General features: G+C 54.2%; 1 protein-coding gene across 1 annotated transcript; it reads right to left on the bottom strand.

Moving 5' to 3' along the window:
- Positions 1 to 974: 974 nt before the first annotated feature.
- LOC134562185 (cytochrome P450 4F3-like) lies at positions 975 to 20,319 on the bottom strand. The gene is given in 19 exon segments (XM_063419608.1): positions 975 to 1,185; positions 2,125 to 2,190; positions 2,290 to 2,372; positions 2,457 to 2,521; positions 2,603 to 2,659; positions 2,662 to 2,735; positions 2,806 to 2,935; positions 3,010 to 3,076; positions 3,478 to 3,745; positions 4,224 to 4,354; positions 4,665 to 4,792; positions 5,108 to 5,161; positions 5,548 to 5,692; positions 15,118 to 15,269; positions 16,040 to 16,160; positions 16,407 to 16,499; positions 16,997 to 17,272; positions 18,452 to 18,523; positions 20,278 to 20,319. Coding segments are annotated over 19 exon segments (2,235 nt in total).
- Between the last annotated feature and the right edge of the window lie 923 nt (positions 20,320 to 21,242).

Here is a 21,242-nt window from a genome sequence, read left to right as displayed (position 1 = left end):
CCTTCCCTCTGGCACGGAGTCAAATCCCATCCTGTCCTTGTCCTTCCTCCCCCAGACAAGGAGGCCAGGGAGGACAAATCCCCTCAGCAGAACCTCGTGGAAGAGGCTGTTTTGAGCAGCCCCATGGCACAGGAATGCAATGGGGAGGAAAAGGCGTGGAGATCCTGCCCGAGGAGGGGCTCCAAACCCATGCCAGGGTGCTCCGAGGAGGAAGGACCCACCCTGTGCCAGGAAGGCAGCCAGAGATGTGGCCAGAGCTCTGAGCTGGTGGTGCATGAACAGCTTCACAATGGCAAGAAGCTGCACCAGTGCTCGGAATGTGGGAAGAGTTTCTACACAAACTCTGGCCTGCTCCGGCACCAGAAGATCCACACTGGGGAACGGCGCTACGAGTGTGGGAAATGTGGGAAGCGCTTCAGAGACACCTCTGACCTGATGATCCACCAGAGAGTCCACACTGGGGAACGGCCCTATGAGTGTGGGGAGTGTGGGAAGAGCTTCACTACGAGCTCCAGACTGATCGTCCACAAGAGGATCCACACTGGGGAAGAGCCCTATGAGTGTGGGCAGTGTGGGAAGAGCTTCACTGAGAACTCCACTTTATACAAGCACAGGAGGATCCACACTGTTGAACGGCCCTAGAAATGTGGAGAATGTGGGAAAGGCTTCATGAAGAGCTCCCACCTCAAACACCACCAGATGCTGTGCACTGGAATCTGACCCTGTGTGTGTGGGGAGAGCGGGAACAGCTTCTGTGACAGCTCTGGCCTGATCATGCAGCAGACAGTGCACACTGGGGAATGCCCCTACACGTGCTCAGAATGTGGGAAGAGCTTCATCCAGCACTCCAAGCTGTTTGTCCACCGGCAGATGCACAGTGGAGAGAGGCCCTAACAGTGTCCTGAGTGTGGGAAGAGCTTGTCCCAGAGCTGTGCCGTGACCCAAGAGCAATGGAGGCACCAGGAAGGGAAGCCCTACAAGTGCCCCGCGTGCGGGAAGAGCTTTGTGCGCTGCTCCAACTCCATCCCCCGTTGGAGGAGCCCATTGGATGATCCCCAGTGAGCCCCATTGGGCAGAGCCTTGGGGATCCACGGTCCTGGTGATCCATGGTGGGAAGACAGCTGGCTGGTGGTCTCCACATCTTCCTGGGCCCCTGGGGGCACCTGGGCGCAGCAGGACAAAAATCTATTGGGATGTAGACCAGCGTCAGGAATTCATTAGCGACAGTGAATTTTTTTACTTTTGACCTCAAGAAATCCCACCTTTTGCATCCTATTGTTTCTTCTCTAGGCATCAAGGAATACTGGGATGTCTTAAGAGTCTTTTCCAACCTAAATCATTCCATGATTCTAATTCTTTCTGACCCTTCCACAGGCGTCTTCCAGAGCCAAATGGTGACTGAGTGGGACAAAAAATGAAGATTTTGGAGACAATGGAGTGGAAACTCCTCTAAGAAGGGTTCTTTCCAGCCACCCAAGCACATGGATACTCAGCCAGCATGGACACATAAATCCTTTTATTGTGGCCTTGATTTTCTTTCGTTGTTCATTGTTCATTGTTCGTTGTTCATTGTTCTTCATCCTTTCACCCAACACTGGGGTAAAAATAAAAACCTTGATCTAAGACACAGTTGGAGATATTGTGGGTCATTGCTGGGGACATTGTAGGACATGGATGGGGACATGGTGGGCAGGGGGCCTGGGACATGGACATGGGTGGGGAAAGGGCTGTGGATGGGGATATTGGGCATGGGGGGTCACAGACACAGATGGTGACATGGGCATGTATGGCCATGCATGAGGACATGAGGGACGTGGCCATGGATGGTGTCAAGTGGCCTAGGGGACAAGTCCGTGGGTGTCCATGTCCATGCCATGAGGTTTGCCATGACCAAGGACAACACATCCCCACCACCACCACGATACTGTCCCCTTCATGCTACCGTTAATTCCCTGCTCTTCCTCCAGATACCTTGCAGAGTGTCCCCATGTCCTGGTGGCCCGTGTCCCTCAGGCCAGTCCCACCAGTGGCTCCAGCAGCAGCCAGATCCCGTCCTCGGCACGCAGGATCAGCTCGGGCTTGCGGCGCGGGGGTGGCCTCGCTGCGTCCCTCGGCAGCACAAACCGGGCCAGGGTCAGTGCCACTACCACCTTCATCTCAGCCATGGCAAAGCTCTGCCCAATGCAGTTCCTGCCACCACGGCCCCACTGTCACTGTCACCCCACTGTGAACCCAGCCAGGGACAGGGGTGGCACTTGGGGACACTCCTGTCCCCTCCGCAGCGCGTACCTGGGCTCAGCAGAGAAGGGGATGAAGGATGATGGGGACCATCCCTTGCTGTTCTCTGGGCTGAACCTCAGGGGGTTGAACACCTGGGGGGACACCGACACCGTCATGCCGAGGGGACACAGCTGTCACCACCATGGTGACAGGGACACCTCGTAGCGTGGCCCTACCTTGGGCTTGGGCCAGAGGTCTGGGTTGTGGTGGGTCCCGTAGATGCTCATCAGGCAGATGACCCCTGGTGGGATGGGAATGGCCACTTTAGGGACAGCAGATGAGGGTGGGTGGTGACACTGGGGACACCCTGACCATGCCATACCCTTGGGGATGACACGGCCATCACACAGGGGGATGTCCTCGGTGCAGTGCCGGACACAGCAGTGACAGGAGGGTGCAGCCGAAGGCTCTCCTTGATGCACATGGTGGTGAAGGGCAGCTGGGACAGGTCCTCCCTGGGGACAAGCAGGGGTGGCACCGTGTCCCAGAGCCACATGGCCAGGGGTGGCCCTGGGGACATCTCACCATTCAATGTCTGCAGTGTCCTGGCCAGCCAGGAGCTGCTGGACCTCCTGGCAGCACCTCTCCTGGTGCTCAGGGTGGCTGGCCAGGTTGTAGAAGAGCCATGCCAGGCCACTGGCCGTGGTGTCGTGGCCTGTGGGGACATTGGGAGAGTGAGGGGACACTGGAGTGGCTCCCCTGCAGTGGCACCTGGGAGCTCGTGCTCACCCTCAAACATGAAGGTGTCAGCCTCAGCTGCTATGTCCTCATCTGACAGGGTGTGGCCGTTCTCGTCCTGTGGGGATGAGATGAGCCCCGGGCCACCTGGGGCCACCAGTCTATGGCCAAATCCCACTCATGGCCACCACTCTACCCCCATGGCCACCACCCTACAGGCACCACCATCCTACTAGCCACCAGCTCTATGGTCAATGCTGCCCATGGCCACCACTGTTCTCCTGTGGCCACCAGTCTATGCCCAACCTCCCTGTGGCCACCAGCACCCCACTGGCCACTGGTCTATGACCAAGCCTTCCACGGCCACCACCATCCTCTTGACCACCATCTCCCCATGGCTACCTCTCCATGGCCACCACCACCCTCTTGACCACCTTCATGCCCCATGGCCACCACCCCATGGCCACCACCACCCTCTTGACCACCCTCAGGCCTCCATGGCCACCATCCCAGCCCCACCTTGGTGAGCAGCAGGAGGTCGATGAAGTCCATGCTGTGTCCCAGGTGGCCATCCAGCCAGGCCTGCTGGCCCAGGGAGGCGAGTGTGCGGTGCCAGCGCTGCACCACGTTGGCGGTGAAGGCGTGGACGGTGGCGCAGGCATGGGCGAAGCGCCGGCTGTCAGAGGAGAGGCTGTAGAGCCACCACGGGTGGAGGAGTGGCTGGAGCTGGTGCTGGACCACCAACGAGCTCAGCTCCAGGATGGCCTGGATGTACTCGCTGGGCCGTCTGCAGGAAATGGGGACAGCGGGGGACACCGTGGCCACCAGCATGGCCAACATTGGGGCCATTTGGGCCACTAGAATGACCAATGGGGACAATTGCGGTGTGGCCAAGGGGCAACGGTGAGACCAGGATGGCCAACAGGGATGACGGCGGGGACATTAGGGCCACCAGAATGACCAGTGGGGACAATTGCAGGGCCAGGATGTCCAAATCGGGACAATGGTGGGACCAGGATGGCCAACAGGGACGATGGTGGGGACATTGGGGCCACCAGAATGACCAATGAAGACAAGTGCAGGATGGCCAGGGGGCAATGGTGGGACCAGGATGGCCAACAGGGATGACAGCGGGGCCACCATGGCCCACAGGATGGCCAGTGGGGGCCATGGTGGGGCCTATACGGTCACCGTGATGGTCAGAAGGGACCATGGTGAGGCCACCACAGCCACCAGGATGGTCAGTGGGGACAGGTGACACTCGCTCCTGGCAGTGGCTCTCGTGGCTGATGATGCACTTCTGGAGCGTGTCCAGGGTGAGGAGGCTCAGGGGCTGCAGCACCTCCAACTCCACCGGCCCCCCGCCAGCTGCTGCTGCTGCTGCCTCGCACTTGGCCTGTGGGGACGGACTGGGTCAGGGAGGGAACAGGGAGGGGGTCAGGGACAAAGGATGGGGGCAGGGGGTGAATTTGGGTGTGGGACAGGGGTGGGAGAGGGGGCAGAGTTGGGTTTGGGGTGTGGGACAGTACAGGATTTGGGATACAGGACGGGACTCGGAGTGCAGCAGTGGGTGCAGGACAGAATTGTGGGTGCGGGACTCAGGATTTGGGGTGCAGGTCAGGATTTGGGGTGCAGGTCAGGGTTGGGGGTGCAGGTCAGGATTTGGGGTGGAGGTGGGGGACTCGTGCCCATCTCGGATCTCTCACGAGCAGCATGCGGGTGCTCTGGTTGAAGATTCCCAGGTAATTCCGGAGCACGTCCCCGTGGAAGGCGGGCGTCAGGAGCCGCCGGTGCCACGCCCAGCGCTGCCCGCCGCTCAGCAGCAGCCCCTCCCCTGGCGAGGGGACACCGGGGTCCGCCGAGGGCACCCAGGGGAGCTGACCCTGTCCCCCACCTCCCCTGTCCCTTGTGACACACCCGAATCCATCCTGGGGGCACCCAGGGGGTCTGACCCTGTCCCCCACCTCCCATGTCCCCTGTGACACACCCAAATCCATCCTGGGGGAACCCAGGGGTGATGTTTCCATCCTCCACTGCCCCTGTGACACAGCCAGATCCATCTGTGGGGCCACCCAGGGGTGCTGTGACACCCAGCTCCATTTGCAGGGCACCCAGGGGTGCTGTCCCCACCCTAGCCCCCTGCACTCACCCAGCCAGGCCTTGAGGAAGCCGTAGAAAATTTTGTCCTTGGGGACCACGAAAGCTGCAGGGTACAAGGACGGGGTGGGCAGGGATTCACTGGGGTGGCATTGGGTCCCCTGGGTGGGGACACTGGGGATGAGGCCACCCTGTCTGCACCCATTAACCCTCAGGTGGGGACCCTGGGGTGGGGACCCTCTCCCAGCACCCATGGCCACTAAGGATGGGGGTTGGGGGAAAACCAGAGCTGGACATGGTGACACCTTTGGGTGGCCTTGGGGAATCCCATGGACAGGTTGGTGGCCACTATAGGGTGGCATTTGGCCTTGCTGTGGTGACACCGCTGGGATTGGGTTGGTGGCCACTGCCTGGGCCCTGCCAGGTCTCTGTGCCAGGTGTGGTGACACTCATGGGTGGCCCTGGGGACCCATCTGGTGTCCCATGTCCTACCTGAGGCACTGAGGAGTGGCTGGAGGGTGCTGGGGTGGAAGAGGCGCAGGACGGGCAGCCAGGGAAGCCCCCACCAGAGGCAGCCATGACGGTACAGGGCCACCAAGGCGTCCACCTGCTGGAGGCCTTGCTCCGTGCTCTGGCCCTGGGGACAACAGGGGACAGCTGTGTCACTGGGGGCACAGGTAGGCTTGGGAGACGTGTGTGTCCTCAGAACACTGCCAGCCTTGTGGACATGTGTGTTTGTCCCCACTGTCCCCTCGCAGGTGCCACCACCTTCTCCTCGCTGTCCCCCCCAATTGCCACCACCCCATTCCTTCTGTCCCCTTGTAGGTGCCACTACCCTGTTCCTGCGGTCCCCTTGCAGGTGCTGCCACCCCGTCCTCACTATCCCCCCCGCAGGGGCCATCCCCTCTGTCCCTTGACAGGTGCCACCACCCTGTCCCCCCGTCCCTCTGCTGGCACCTCCACCTCATCCTCACTGTCCTCCCAAGTGCCACCATCCCATTGCTTCTGTCCCCTCGCAGGTGCCACCACCCTGTCCCTGCTGTCCCTTTGCTGGTGCCATATAGATATATGATCAAGGGCGAGGGCTGTTCTGTTGGAAACTTTTTCAAGTACTGCTTGGAGTCTGATGATCTGATTCAACAAATAAATCGGGGTATGGTGTCCCCAGGACCCATCTTGAGCCCAGGTGACAGGCCCATAAGTTTCAATGATTTCTTCTAGGGTCCATACTTTACTTTTCCACTTTTGGGTCCCCCCTATCTCAACTATGCTTCTCTTTTTCTGGTTAGTCTTTCTCAGGTCGTAATATCCTGGAACTCCCCAATTTGATCCTGATTTCTTTATGAGTAAGAAGAAGGCAGGTTTAATAATTCCTATGGTGCAACTCCCAGCCCAGTCCCCTGGCAGTTTGGTGTAAGCTGTATTTCTGCAGATCCCAAAGAATTGTTCAGGAGCCTCCCAAAAGGTACCGCTTGTTTCTGGTGGACATTCCCAATATTTGGACACTTCTCTTTACTCCCCAAAAGGGATTTATCTCTTTATCAGCACGTTCATGCAGCCCATACCCTCATGACAGATGCACCCTTTCTCTTTCTTCTCAAAGGACCAGTAATGACTGGGTTCTTGGGAAATGTACTTAGGGCCTAAAGTTTTTGTTATTAAATATCTTTTACAAGCTGTTTTTCCTACTGAGGTCTTACACTCTTCCTCTGCCCTCATGATGCATTCTTCTCCAATTATTTTTGACTTCAGGTCCCACTGTTCTTTCCTTCTTGTCTGATCCCTGGCCCCCCACCCCTGTGCTCTGGGCAGGTTTACGGCCCCCTCCCAGGACTGCACCAACACAACACTTACGGCACATCTGGTGTGACCCAGGGGACCGGGCTCCTCGTGGACCCTGGTGCCAGCAGCGCCTGGGGACACCCTGTAAGCTTACACCACCCCCTCTACACCTAGGCTCTTTGCACTCTGCAAGGGCCTGGGCCGCTAAGCCCTGAGAGAGGGGCCTCCCCCTTTTTCTGTGTGTCACTCACTCTCTAGTTACCTCCACACACCCAGTGGGCGCCCCTCTTTATCCCCCTTGGAGGCACCTAGAGTACTCCTTATTTCCTCTCACTTCCCTGTTGCCATGAGGTTTTTTCCTGGTTTGCCAAGCGTTCATGTTGAAGGAGAAACGTGCAGTTTCTCGCGCTCGTTAATGTAAACACTGGCCATGTTTTGCTATCTGTCTTTCATTGTTTACATATTTCTAGGTGGGAGGAGAAAGGTGATTGACAGTTGGCTTGACAAATGTGGATTGAGAGGTGGAATTCCATCCTCCAATCCACAGGCCTCATAGGAAAGGTATAAGAGTGGGTTTTTGTAAATAAAGTTCTCTTCCTGCCCTGCTCTGCTGAACACAGAACTGTGTCCCGAGCCTCTCTCTGGTCAGGCCTCGCGGTGATGCTTCCCCCCATTCCCAGCCAGCCCCCTCAGGAGCCCAGAACCGCGGTAGTAAGGGGTCCACAGTCGCTTTGGGGTCTGAGCTGCCGGCCCCCATCTCACTCACACCTCACTCGCCTCCTACTCCCACCACCGGTCTCACTCACCAGTCCAGTCTCAGGTTTAACCCCCTGAGGTCAGGGTGGTAAAATGTCTCTGCCCTTTCAGGCATCGCCAGCAGGATGCAAAGAAAAACACGGAGTCTTCAGGTTTTTAGTTTTTCAAGGTCTTGCTCTTTGTTTATTAGGTCTTATCTCTCCAGCTCTTCTCGTGCCCTGAGGAGCTCCGTGCAGCAGCAGGATCACACATGGACTCCTCCTGCCTGGGAGGGTCTTGACCTCTTATACTACATATTGCGTTTCCATTATTTACAATCAATCACCAATACCCAACACCTATGCTTAGACAGGTCATATCTGCTTTGACCCTATCCAAACGTGCCACCTTCACAGCAGAAATGTCGGACAAGAAGAAGAAGCAGGAGGACAGGACCACGTCCCCAATCCTCCATTTTTTCTTCTCAAGCCCACACACCCAAAATACATTCACCCCCAGTGATAAACTAACTGCTATCTACTTCACACCCTGGTGACTTTTAATTCTTCCTGCAATGTAGGTAGTCTCTCCCATGGACTGAAGTCAAAGATCATGTCTCTCTGGGCTCTGTGCCAAGGTCTACAACCCCCCTGTACAGATCCCAGAACCCCTGTACATGTTCCAACCCCCCCTGCCTGGGTCGCAGACCCCTTTGACAGGGTCCCTGACCCTCCAGTGCGACCAGAGGGATGCCCTGGGCTCCCAACAGTCCGGTGCTCCTGCGTGTCGCCGCTCTCCAGCCGTCCCTTGGTCCAGGTGTATCCAGCTGTGCCTGGAGGCCCGGTAGGGTGGGTGCCTGTCCCATCCTCAGTCCTCTTTGGGTGTGGCTGATCCCGGATGAGGTCCCAGCTGAAATGAATGAGGGCAGGAGAGCAGCTCCTCTGAACCCCTTCATTAAGGGTCAGCTCGAGCGGGGGCCCGAGGGGTCGCGTGCACTGCCGCCGCTCCCAGTGGTGACACGGAGGAGGAGGAGGGGTTCAGCTTTGTCTGCCGGCAGAGCTGGGACTTCTGTCCTCACGGGAGTGCACAGGAAGGCACTTTGCCCGCTCCAGGTCCAGGGTCTTTCCTCTAGTGTTGCTCCTTTGAACATAAGGTGGGACTGTAAAGATTACAAACTGGAACTGAGGGATAGTCCTATTCCTTCCTCAGCAAAAACTGTGATCTAATTTCTCTAAATACATGTTGGCTCATTTTCCTAGGGCTTTCTTCCTTTTAATGGCGCTAAATGTCTCTTAATTTGCATGAAGGCTTGGATGTCACTTCCCTCTTCATGGTCACAGGTGCCATCTTTGGGAACAGCAGAGGCAATTCAAGGAGTTGAACAAACAGGAGGGGACACGAGAAGAAGATGACCAGCAATTAACTGGTCACCAACCCCATCACCCTGGAAATGTAGGAACTTACACTTGGAACTCGTTTTCTACATCCCACACTGGCCAAGTCTGGTCACAGGAAGCAGGTCTGCTCTCTCTCTGCTGGGATGGGAGGCCACCTCACCCCACTGGAGCAGGGGACCAGCTGTACCCCGTGTCCCCAGCATGCCAAGCCTGGTCACAGAAGGCCAGGTCTACCCACTGGGGTCTCAGATATGGTCTGCCTTCCCCTCCTCTACCCAGGAAGATCATTTGGGCATCATTTTTGCTCACCAAAATGATCAGAGTAGTGGTATTTCACCGAAGGCTGCGACACCAGCAGGAGGTCATCCCACACTGTTGAGAGTGCACCAGGCTTGACAGGGTCTTCTTTCCCCACTGATTCTGCCAAGCCCCTTCCCTTGGCTGTGGTTTTATTGGATAGTAGGTAGGGGCTGTGGGAATCTCATTCTTCCATCCAGGTGCATGAGTAATTAGATGATGAGGCATTTGGCTATTTATTGAGCATATATTTACCTATATGGTCCCCCTTCAAGTGTAGGTGGCCTGTCCACCTTGGTCAGATTCAGAATAATTTGGTCCTGAGTAAGGGTTGAACATAGATGGCCTGTCCTGACTGCTTTCCTCACTTCTGTCTGTAAATTATATTTCCTCCCGAGGCAGGTCTGGTTGTTAGAACCTCGTACACCTCAGAGTACCTGGCCAAACCCTCCCATTGGGTGTAAAGATGGAATCCCTCATTAATTTCTACCTAACAGTTACAAAATTCCAACCTCACTAAATCAGTCTTCTCTCCAGCATTTTAGAGGTGGAGAGAAGGCTGATTTTAGAGGGTATAGGTGTAAAATTTGAGGCCAGGATTTTCTTCAAATCCGAAGGATCAGATTATGCAGCCATTCATACATGGAGTGATTGTATCGACTGCACCATTGTGCAAATTTGTAGGTCTGACTTGAGGCAGACTCAAGCTCCACATAAACAGAAAGAAATAGTATAAAACTAAAATCAAGAATGAGAGAAAAGTCAGGGAAGACTCCTCGATAACTGCTGGCATCAGTCAAGGGGCTGAACCTCTCTTCTTCCCTATAAGGATGTCTGTTGGGTAAGAATCGTACTTGATGCACACTAATTGTTTCATTGGGGATTAGAGCTTGTCTCTGTATTCATTTGAGTGCAATTTTACACTCAGATACTATCACTGACACTCCTTGGACCTTAACCTGTCATGATTTAATATTAATAAATTAACATTAATTTAATAATAATTATTAATATTAATTATAGATTTATGATTATAAAATTAATAATTTATGTTATACCATAAACTGTGAGTGAAAAGTGTGAGTCTTTCCTAAGTGCTGGCAGTCACTGGCAGCAGGGAACACACTCTTATTTATAAAGGGGTAGAGCTGGGAATCCTTGGCTTGTCAGTGTCACAGTGGAATCCTTGGTTTGTCAGTGACACAATGAAATCCTTGGATTTTCAGTGACACAATGGAATCCTTGGATTTTCAGTGTCACAGTGGAATCCTTGGATTTTCAGTGTCACAGTGGAATCCTTGGTTTGTCAGAGTCACAATGGAATCCTTGGATCTTCAGTGACACAATGGAATCCTTGGATTTTCAGTGTCACAGTGAAATCCTTGGTTTGTCAGAGTCACAATGGAATCCTTGGATTTTCAGTGTCACAGTGGAATCCTTGGTTTGTCAGTGTCACAGTGGAATCCTTGGTTTGTCAGAGTCATAATGGAATCCTTGCCTCCATGCAGCCTTGCCTGTTGGTTCAATCATCTTCCATCATGTCACAATGATCTCCTTGGTTTGAAAGAGCTCCACTATGATACAAAGGCCCCTTGGTTCCATGAGGTTCCACAGCATGACCAGAGTCTCCTGGGCCCATTTTTTTTCCCTGCTGTGTCACTGTGGCCCCTTTCTTCCACAAGAGCCCGCAGTGTCACGGTGGCCCCTTGGTTCCACGAGTGGGTGGTCTGGAGCTCTGGTACCCTCAGCAGCTGGAGGGACACCGTGACAGATCAGCCAGGCCTCTCAGCTCCCTTCTGCTCCTCAGCAGGCTCCTGAGCAGCTCCACTCCGAGCACAGAACTGCAGGAGCTCAGCACCCAGGTAACCTGTGCAGGGCATCCTCTTCTCCAGGGACACACAACACCACCTTCAGCTGCAGCTTGGAGCCCCAAGTGCTTCCCTCTGCCAGCAGCATCCACTGCTGCCATGTCCTGCCCAGGGCTGCTGCTGCACCCTGAGGCCAAGGCTGGCTCTGGTGTCTCCTGATGAGGTTTTCCCCATTCTCTCCTGGAAAACTCGGACCAGAAGCAGTTTGGTGACACCTCAAATTCCCATTTCTTGTCTCAGGGACAAGCTCTGGCCTCGAGCGGTGAAATCGCACAACAGCTCGCCGGAGCCTCATTGTGCCAGTGAAAAACTGAATCTAATCTTCTGCTGAAAAACTCTTTATTCCAGAATGATGGCTGGCAGGTGGTGAGGAAGAGGAGAGCTCCTGGCTGGTCCCTGCACAGCTCTCCACGTCCTCCTGCTGGTGCTGTTGGTCTTGGGCCAGCTGCAGATGCAGTGGGCACACCTGAAAGAGGCCCAGAGGCCCAGCTCAGACAAGCCCACACTTGAGGAGCACCCGCAGCCCCACGGCACAGGCTGTGCCCCCACACAGCCCCCACTCCAGCCCTGGCAAACCCTTTGTCCATGTCGGAGGGGAAGGAAGAGGCTCCCAGACTGGCCCTGAGCAGATCTCAGCGCACTGACCCCTTCTCCACAGGCTGTGCCTCAGCAGGAGGCTGCTGCTTACCCAAGGCTCTGAAGAACTCTTCTACTCGAGCTCCTTGGAAGCCCCACGCACAGAGAGCAAACTCTCCCGACGCCTACAGCCCTTCCAGCTCCTCCACTGATGTTCTGCCTGCACACAGGGTGGGAGAAGGGGTCACATGGAGCAAAAGGACCCCTGGATGTCAAGGCAAGGAGATGTCTCTTCAGAGACCCTTAATTGCACCAGAGGACATTGGGGGCATGAAGCTCTTGCTGTGGGCTCTGAAAGAGAGTCAAGTGTGGGGCGAGGAGGGAGGCACCACAGTGAAGTGCATTTGTGAAGGCCAAGAGAGAGAAAATACAAGTGTGTGCCCATGTCAGAGTCCAGGGCATCTCTCTGACTACCCTGGAGGGTCTGGGACCCCAGCAGAGGGGTCTGGGACCCGAGCAGGAGGTTTGGAACCTCTACAAGGGGGTTGGAAACCTTGGCACAGAGTGAAAGAGGAATTACAAGTCTCAAGAGTGTGAAATGAGTAGTAGTTGGTTTATCACAGGGTGAAAAGGCAGAATTTGGGATTTCTTAGAATGGAGACTGGAGAGCCAAGATGGAGGAATCAGGGCGTGGACCTGTTCTTCTTCCTTCTTGTTCTTGCCCTCCATCTTCTGCAGTGCAGGGTCACAAGGGATTGGTTTAGAGTGACATGGTTAGGGTAGGTGATAGGTATTGGCAATTAGTTGTAAATAGAGAATGCATTGTGGACCATGTTTGGGTCAGAGGAATGGTACAAAAGGGTTAGACCTCCTGACCAGAGGGGAGCTGCCACGAGTTCTCTGCTGCAGCAGGAACCTTGGCAGAGCACAGAGAGAACTGTGAGATGAGAAAGAATAAACAACCTTGGAAAACCAGAACTGGCAACTCCTGACTCTTCTTCTGCTTCTGGTGCCAGGTGTTTCAGAGGGCAAAAGACACTTTACCACCGAATCTCGGAGACAAGAATCCGAGATGCCCTCAGTGGGGAGAGGGAGAGGGAAGGAAACAAGCAGAGCACCTCAAAGTGCTGCTTGGGGAAAAGTGTCGTGTTGCAGAGGAGCCTGAGGCTTTGCAGAGGCAGGGAAAGCCCATTTTACCTGCCCAAGATTCCTGCTGGGCTCAGCGTTGAGTTCCCTCCACTCTGTCTTCTTTTCTGGTGATGCAAGCAGACTCAGCACACATTCCAGGCCTTTCCTTGAGTGCTGTGACAGCCGCTCCCCTTCTGCTCCAGGAGTCTGCTGGGTATTCAGAGAGGAGATGTGTTGTGGTGTGGATTTTCTGCTTTAAGTTTTCAAGCTAGCTTTATATTTCATTTGTGTGTTATGATTTAAATTATACATGTTATGTGTCATTTCTCTGTGTCCCTGCCTCTGTTTCTAGAACCTTCCTTGCCAATCTTCCCTAACTTGATATATCATTTGCTGTTTCATATCATTACACTGCTTTTGCTATTCCCATTGGATTTAGTTCTGTATTCCCTGCCCTAGACTCTTCCCTGAGTGCATTTTCATTGGTTGTTTGCTTTGTATCGCCCCGTCTATAAAACCCACGGTGGGACCATGTGCTCCCTGTCTTTGGGGTCCAGCTTTTAGTTGTTATGCTTCAGTTATACCTGTAATAAATCTCCTTAGTTTACCCCAAGACCTGTCTCGCCTCTGATACACCTCTGAGCCCCAAAAGCAACTGCCGAGACCACCGAAGTCCAGAGCGGGGAGGAAATGTCTCCCCGGGGGGAAATGTGTCGCATCCCGATGCTGCCTTGTGCGTCCTGGAAAACGCACACCGCAACAGAGATGACTCCATTCTTTGAAAGCATCACAAAACTGTCCCTCAGAACTCTCCCTCTCTGGAGGCATGCTGCGAGCACCAGCAGTGCAGCTGCTGTTCAGCCCTGGGGACAAAGCTCTGCTCAGTTCAGTCCATCACTGGGCTCAGCTGCTGCGTTCCTTCCTGCACCAAATCCAAACCACCACGTGTTGCCTGCCCTTGCCCAGGCACGGGAGAAGCAGCTCCCCATGCCCAGCTCTTGGAGTGGAGCTGATTTTAGCAGCAAGCTCCAGAGCTGTGTCAGTCGTTGCGGGTGTGCCAGGAAACCTTCCTGCAGGCCAGTGGCCACTGGCTGGAGTCAGCCAGACAAGGCTGCTTTGCCCAAGCAGGCCATGGACTGACAGGGATATATATTCCCACCTCTGGATGGGAAATAGCACTGGAATCCTTCAGGGGCATTTGAGTGGATTGAAGATCAATCCCAGTGCCTACCTGCAGACAGCTCTGGTCCGTGTCCCTGCCGGGAGCTGTTCTCTGCAGGATGATTGATTTTTTCCTTAGACTCCCTTTGGACATTTCACTCTTGGCAAGGGCAGCACTCAGGGCTTGAGCCTTCTTTCTCCATTCAAGTTCTCCATTTTCCCTCTGCTTCAAAGTAGCAGCCACAAGCTCCAGCTCTTCCTTCATGGCTTCCCTCTCAGCTTCTCTTCTCATTTGGTTTAATTCCTTCCTTTTCAAGGAAGATGCTTGCATTGAATTCTTCTTTTCCAGCATTCTTATCTGCTCCTGGTACAACCTGATTTCCCTCTCCCTTTCTGACAGGTCGGCAGTCATGCCAGCGAGATGGCCCTGCAAAGCTTTGGCCTCTGCTGCCTCTTGCTGGAGCATCTCCATTTCCTTTTCCTGTGATTCCAGTTTTTCTTTTTTAATTTGAAAGATGGATATGATGGTCTGGAGTTCTTCTTGAAGGGCACAATTCCTTTCCATGGCTGAGTTTGCTCGGGTTTCAGAGGCTGTGACTGATTCTTCCAGAAGTTGGATCCGACACTCCAGTTTTTCTTGATTTGCCTGCAGACTGTCCCGTTCGTGCTCCAAAACAGGGAGAAGAAGAGTCAGTGATTGTGTCTCTCTTTGCTTTTCAGCACGGGCTGCCCCTCCTCTCCCTGCCTCTCGGGATGCTGCAGATCTTTCCCGGGCCCCCCTTGTTGCTGCATCTTTGCCAGCTCCCTCAGCCTGTCCCAGGTCCCTTCCTGCCCTTCCCCAACCTCTTGGAGCCTTGCTCAGGTGTTCCTTTGGGGAGGAACAGAGCTGCAGGTGTGGGCACTGAGAGCTGCAGCTCCAAGGGCAGAAAGCTCCAGCAGGGAGGCAAGTCAGCAGCCTCAGGCCTGACTGGGTTTGACACGGCTGTGACATCTTTTCCTCCCTGTTCCAAAGAATGCAGTGAGGAAAGTGTAACTGGAGAAAGGAGCTCCTTGGAGAGAGTGAGAGAAGGCCCCCAAACAGCAAAGAAATGGCCCCTCATGGTATCTGCCACTCTCACCAGCACATCCTTCCTTTCCTTCTCCGTGCTCTCCAGTTTGCTCTGCAGACATGCCACCTCCTGGTGAAGGGTCATGGCCTCTTCCTTTCTTGCAGTGGCCTCTTCCCTCAGGGCAGTTTCTAGAGAGTTCTTGCGTTCTGCCCTCTCTATGGCTGCACCAGGGAGGGGGGAGAAGGGGCAAAGCAAAGCAAAGGCAAACTGATGTGCATCCTGCATCTCTGCCTGGCTGTGTTTGCCGGGCCCTGAGCCCACAAGGGCTCCCACAGCTGACAGGAATGAGGGAAACTTCTGGGCAGAGGAAAAAAAAACAAATGAAAAGGGCAGGGTTGAGAGGAAGAGGAAAGTGTGTTTGCTTTTAGGCTTATGCAGAGCAGGCAGTCAAAGAGAGAGAGAGGAGCTGGGGGGAGCCTGTCCAGCCCTGGCACAGAGAGCCAAGAGCCTGGAGGCTCTGGGCTGGCCTGGAGTTTGAAGGAGTCAAGGCAAGGAATCGTCCAGCTGCAGTTCCTTGGCAGAGGCATGGCACCTGAAAGGCAGCAGCTCTGCAGGTGCTCACTGGTGGCACAGCCAGGTGCACTGCCAGCCACGGGGTCTGCCTCCAAAAAAAGCTTTCAGTGGCCCTGCTTGGGATAAGTCTGCTGGTGGTTTTTCTCCTCCGCCATCTCAGGGCACTGCAGTTTTGCTCTGCGTGGCACCAGAGATCCCCAGTGGTGAGAAATGGGGCAGTGGGAGAGGAGAGAGAGGAGAGGAGAGGAGAGGAGAGGAGAGGAGAGGAGAGGAGAGGAGAGGAGAGGAGAGGAGAGGAGAGGAGAGGAGAGGAGAGGAGAGGAGAGGAGAGGAGAGGAGAGGAGAGGAGAGGAGAGGAGAGGAGAGGAGAGGAGAGGAGAGGAGAGGAGAGGAGAGGAGAGGAGAGGAGAGGCTGTACCTTCCTGTCTTTCAGCCAGCTGTTTTTGCAGCTCCTGATTGCAGGCACACAAATAGTCCCTCTGAGCCTGCGTCGTGCTCAGCTGCAGCTTCAAGGCCTGAATCTTCTTCCTTGCATCATTCTGGGAGAGGTAAGAGGAGCAGAATCACCTCACGGGGCCACTGCTGGCAGGAGACAAAGGGCTACAAACACTAAGGCAGAAATCGCCCAGGTGGGAGAGGGCAGCTGGACAGAAGTGGTAGATATGACTCTGATCCTCCTGCCTCCCCCGGCAAACCCCCTCCAAGGACTGCCACCCAGGCTGGCATTGGTGCTCTGCCTGCCCAGCAGTGGGACAGGATTTCTGGGTGCACTGGGCACACGTTACCAGGTCCTTCTGGGAATGCTCCAGGTGCTGCCACAGGTCTTGCAGGGCTGCTTCCACTGTGTCCACCGTGAGCTCTGCGGGGTCATCCCTGGCCTGAGAAGCAGTTAGGCCCACAACATGACCCTCTTCTGAAAAGAGAAGCCGTTCTGGTTCAAGATTCAGTGCCAGGGTGTACAACAGACCAAGCCTCTTCCTGGCCAGAGGGTGGCAGTGCCTTTGTCACTGTCCCAGAGCCGCCCTTGCAGCAGGGCCTGTGTCACATCATTCATTTGATGACCACTGGTGCCAGCACTGCCCCAGGGACAGCTGCACGGGCCCTGTGGCTCGACAGGGCTCGGGCCCTTTTCCCTCCTGGTGCTGATCATTTCTCCCTGTCCAAACACAGACCTGTGACCCTGCAGGGCTGTCAGGCTGCCAGGACTCGCCAAGGCTGGGGCCAGCCTAAAGGCTGAAAGGCTGAGCCTGTCACCCCAGGCTGACCATGGCCGCTGGTCACTCCCCCTGCTCTCCCACAGCCTCTGCACCTCTGCCAGCCCAGCCCTGCCACGCTTGCCTGAGCTGCGAGTGACCAAGTGGCTGCTGTCCCTGACCATGCGGTGGACAGCCAGGAGCAGTCTGTCCAGCTGGCACTGGGCTGTGCGGTGGGCACCGCTGGCCTGCTGGCGCTGTGTGGCCAAGGCCTCTGCTCTGTCCTCGGAGCTGCGGAGCCTCAGACGCAGCTCCGAGACCTCGGCCTGCAGCAGCTGCACCGCGTCCCTGCAGCGCCGTTCGCCTGCCCGGGACTCCTGCAGCTCCTGCAGCAGCTGCTCCTCTTGAGTTGCCTGGGCAGCATCCTTCTGCTGCACTGCTTCCTGCAGGGAGCGGATCTGCAACAGGGATGCACACAGCCTCAGGGGCAGGGCTGCTGCTGGGGCAGCAGAGCAGCAGGAGGGTGAGGAATGGGGGAGAAATGACTTCAAGCAAAAAACTGTAGATTTCATGTCTGAGATGTTTTGGTTTGTGAAATTTCCCAGGTGCTTTGCTCTACACAAAAAGAAATGTTTTGCTAACTATATCTATGTTATTCCTTCCTTTTAGAGGAGGGATTTCTTGATGGCCCTCTGGCTTGACCAGTGTGGTTGAAGAGGTGTTTACTTTGCCACCCAATCATATTGGTCTCTGTAAATAGCAGATAAAGAAATCACATTTTGAATAAACACCTTTTTCCAGCCTTCTGAGAATTCACGGCATCTGTGTGGTTCATTTCGTGTCCTACAGCAACAAAAAACCACACTGGACACAGAAGGGGCAAAGCCAAGGATTCCAACGGGGACAAAGACCAAACAAAGCAAGGGAGGCAATGGGCATCCTTGGTGGGGCAGCTCAAACACGGGATGGACTGGCTGTGCTGGAAGAGCCCTCCCCAGCCTGCCATAACCACGCCTGTGTTCCCCACATTGCTCAGTGCCCAGCCCAGGCACCAACTCCACTGCTAAGAGGGATGGAGGAGCTCCAAAGGAGTCTGCCCCTGCTTCTCCTCTGAGAGTTCCTGTTGCAGGAGAGAACGGGGAAAAACCTCATCAGAAGACACCAGAGCCAGCCTTGGCCCCAGGGCGCAGCAGCAGCCCCAGGCAGGACACGGCAGCAGTGGATGCTGCTGGCAGAAGGAAGCACTTGGGGCTCCAAGCTGCAGCCGAAGGTGGTGTTGTGTGTCCCTGGAGAAGAGGATGCCCTGCACAGGTTACCTGGGTGCTGAGCTCCTGCAGTTCTCCTATGCGGTCTGAGAGGAGCTGCTCACCCCGGTGAAAAGCAGAATGGAGCTGAGACACCTGCTTGACCCAGGCCAGGTTGTTTCCTTCCAGGTTTCTGAGGCTCCATTCCTTCCCCTTCAGAGTTAGAGTTGGCCTGCAGAGCAAGGCAACAGATGGCCAGGAGAGACTTTGGTGTCCCTTGGGCTCCTCAGAGGGGAATCTGGCTCAGATCAGAGATCACAGGTTTAAGATTGTTCTGCCCAGCAAAGCAATCAGGATGCCAGGCTGACCCAGCTCCCAAAGGGTTCGAGGTACCAGACCCAAGGTGGAGCTGATGGATGTGTCCAGCTCCTTACACTGCAGCTTGGGCAGGGTTAAGACACCAACCTAACAACACAACAGCCCTTAGAGGGAAAGAGCTACTCCAAAAGCCTTTGTCCTCAGGTGTGAAAAAGGCATATTATATGGCTCTATGCAGATATTTATGTATTATGCTAGATTGAAAAGTTATTAAAGTATTAAGTATTAACATTTGAATAATATAGTGAATGGAGTTTTGTAATTAACATTAAGCTTTAGTAATCAAAAATAAAAAAAACCTATGCGTGTGAGATTTTTTAGCTCAAGAGAAAGAGAAGATAACCAGGAAATTCTTTGCACAGAGAAAACAATTGCAGAAACCCCTAAATTTTCCAGAGGAAAGAGATTTATGGCTTCCTAATCAACAGAAACAACCTCTTCAAGCCTGACTTAGACTCAAAGGTGCCTGGGGGATTAGCAGAAAGTTTTTGACAAGTACCAGGCAAAATCTCTTGTGTTAAACAAAATATGCATAATCATGGGGTGACTCCTCTTAAGGGGTAAATTCTCTTTTAATGTTGTCCTTCTCCTGCTGACTTTTGTTTATGGAGAGGGGACCCAGCCCGGGCTGTAACTCTTTGCTATTATTGTCTCATAATTTGTCCTAACTCTAAATTGTTTAACCTTTATTATTATATTTGTATTACTATTTTTTATATAACCATTTCTTAATTTTATTAAATTTTCATAAATTTCAAAAGCGAGTGATTGGCGTTTATTACATCAGGGAAACTGAGGGCTCCAAAGAAATGAAGCACAACCTCCAGGGAATGAAACACATCAGCACGGACAGTTCAGAACTCTGCCACTCAGGAAATGCTGGCAGGTGCAAAGCTCAGAGAGAGGGAATCCATTCATCACAAGGCAGCGTCCCACAGGATTTCATTTACCTGCCTTTTTCCCTCTCCAGAGCCTCACTGCCATCTTGCTGAGCTTTGTGCACAATCGGTTTCTGGCACTCTCTGAAGGCTGCCAGCCGAGCTGTCAACTCTTCCACCTCAAGTCAAACAGAGCAAAGCAGTCAGAGGCTACAGCCTGTCCCTGTCAGCCACAGCAGACACTGTGAGCAAAGGCAAAGGACAACTTTCCATTTGTCCCCGTCATTATTGTTTTAAGGGTGGCACGATAATAACGACACGACTCTCAGCTTATTACAGCAAGTGGAGAGCAATCTTGGTTCTTCAAAACCCTCTTTTTATGCAGTGTTTTGGTACAATGAAAATGACCGGTCATTTAGAGCCTACACCTCTTTGTAAACATCTTTGCCACTGAACAGGTTAGAAAAACACCACCTGCTAACTGTTTTTCACCTCCCAAGGATTGTTTGGGTTCCTCCTTTGGATTTTCCCAGGCCAGAATGAGAGAGTTGCTCTCTTGTCTTTTTAGCAAGTGCCCAAAGCCTAAAATCTGAGCACTGTCAGTTCCCACATGTCCCTGTCCTGAAAGGACCAGGCTCACACTGGATATGGACAACTTGTTTTGAACTCTCGTTGGGTCACCAAGGGCACCTGGAAAAGCACCTCAAAAGCCAGGCCAGCAGGAAGGGGCCAGCAGAAATCCATGCTGGTGCTTGCTGCTCAAGAGCCCAGAGGACCAACCCTGCTGTCCAGGGCAGCAGCTGAGATCCAGCAGATCCCTAAGTGTCCTTCAGAGCAGCTGCCACGCTCACAGCGTGAGGCAGCCCCAGGGATCACCCCCTGAGCTGCTGCTCTGCCATGGCAAGGCCAGAAGGGCACAGAGCACCTGCTGGATGGCTGCGGTGCCACTGCTGTTCCACTCACCTGCTTTTGCAGAGCCTCCCTCTGCTCAAGGAAGCGATTCATTTCCTCTTTGATGCCTGCTAGCTGGAGATTGCTTGAGTCCTGCCTGGCAGCAAGCTTTTCTCTCGGGGTCTGCAGGAACAGGCAAGAAAAGAGCACAAATGACCAAGAAGGAGCAGGGAAGAAGGCCCCAGAGAGCTGGGGAAAGCAGCAAGCAGAGACACTGCTCCCCTGAAGGCAAAACTCTGCTGAGGGGGTGGTCTCCATCTGCGCCTTGGCATGAGCAGCGTGGGCCATGGCAAGTGCCAATATCCAGGGGTTGTTGGCAGCAGCAAGGTTAAAAGTCAATGTCCAAAGGCCACTGGCCTTTGCTGAGTCCAAACCCCAATGTCCAAAGGCCACTGGCCTTTGCTGAGTCCAAACCCCAATGTCCAAAGGCCACTGGCCTTTTCTGATCCAAACCCTGATGTCCAAGGGTCTTTGACCTTTGCAAGGTCCAAACCCTGATGTCCAAGGGTCTTTGGCCTTTGCAAGGTCCAAACCCTGATGTCCAAGGGTCTTTGGCCTTTGCAAGGTCCAAACCCTGATGTCCAAGGGTCTTTGGTCTTTGCAAGGTCCAAACCTCAACGTCCAAGAGCTGATGGCAGCTGCAGAGTCCAAATCCCAAACATTCCGTGGGCTGTTGACGGTTGCCAGGGTCCAAGCCCCAACATTCCAGGGGCTCTGGGAGAGCCCTTCCCCTGGCTCTGCCCCCATCCCAGCTCCCTGCTGGCCCTGGCACTTGCCCTGGCACCCCCCTGTCCCCACAGCTCCTGCCAGGAGCTCCAAGCTGCAGCTCCAGACAGCGTCAGTTTTACAGATCAGCATTGCCAGGACAGCAGGGTTTCACCCACGTGCTCCTTAGGAATGCATTCAGTTCCTGAGCCACAGGAGTTCTTGTGTCTTCCCTGACAAAGGGGAGACGTAAGAAGAAGCCTAAGAAGGTT

Source organism: Prinia subflava, chromosome 26, assembly GCF_021018805.1.
Source record: "Prinia subflava isolate CZ2003 ecotype Zambia chromosome 26, Cam_Psub_1.2, whole genome shotgun sequence".
Classification (NCBI taxonomy): domain Eukaryota; kingdom Metazoa; phylum Chordata; class Aves; order Passeriformes; family Cisticolidae; genus Prinia; species Prinia subflava.
The sequence above is the reverse complement of the archived record's forward strand: the minus strand, read 5'-3'. Positions and strand labels throughout refer to the sequence as shown.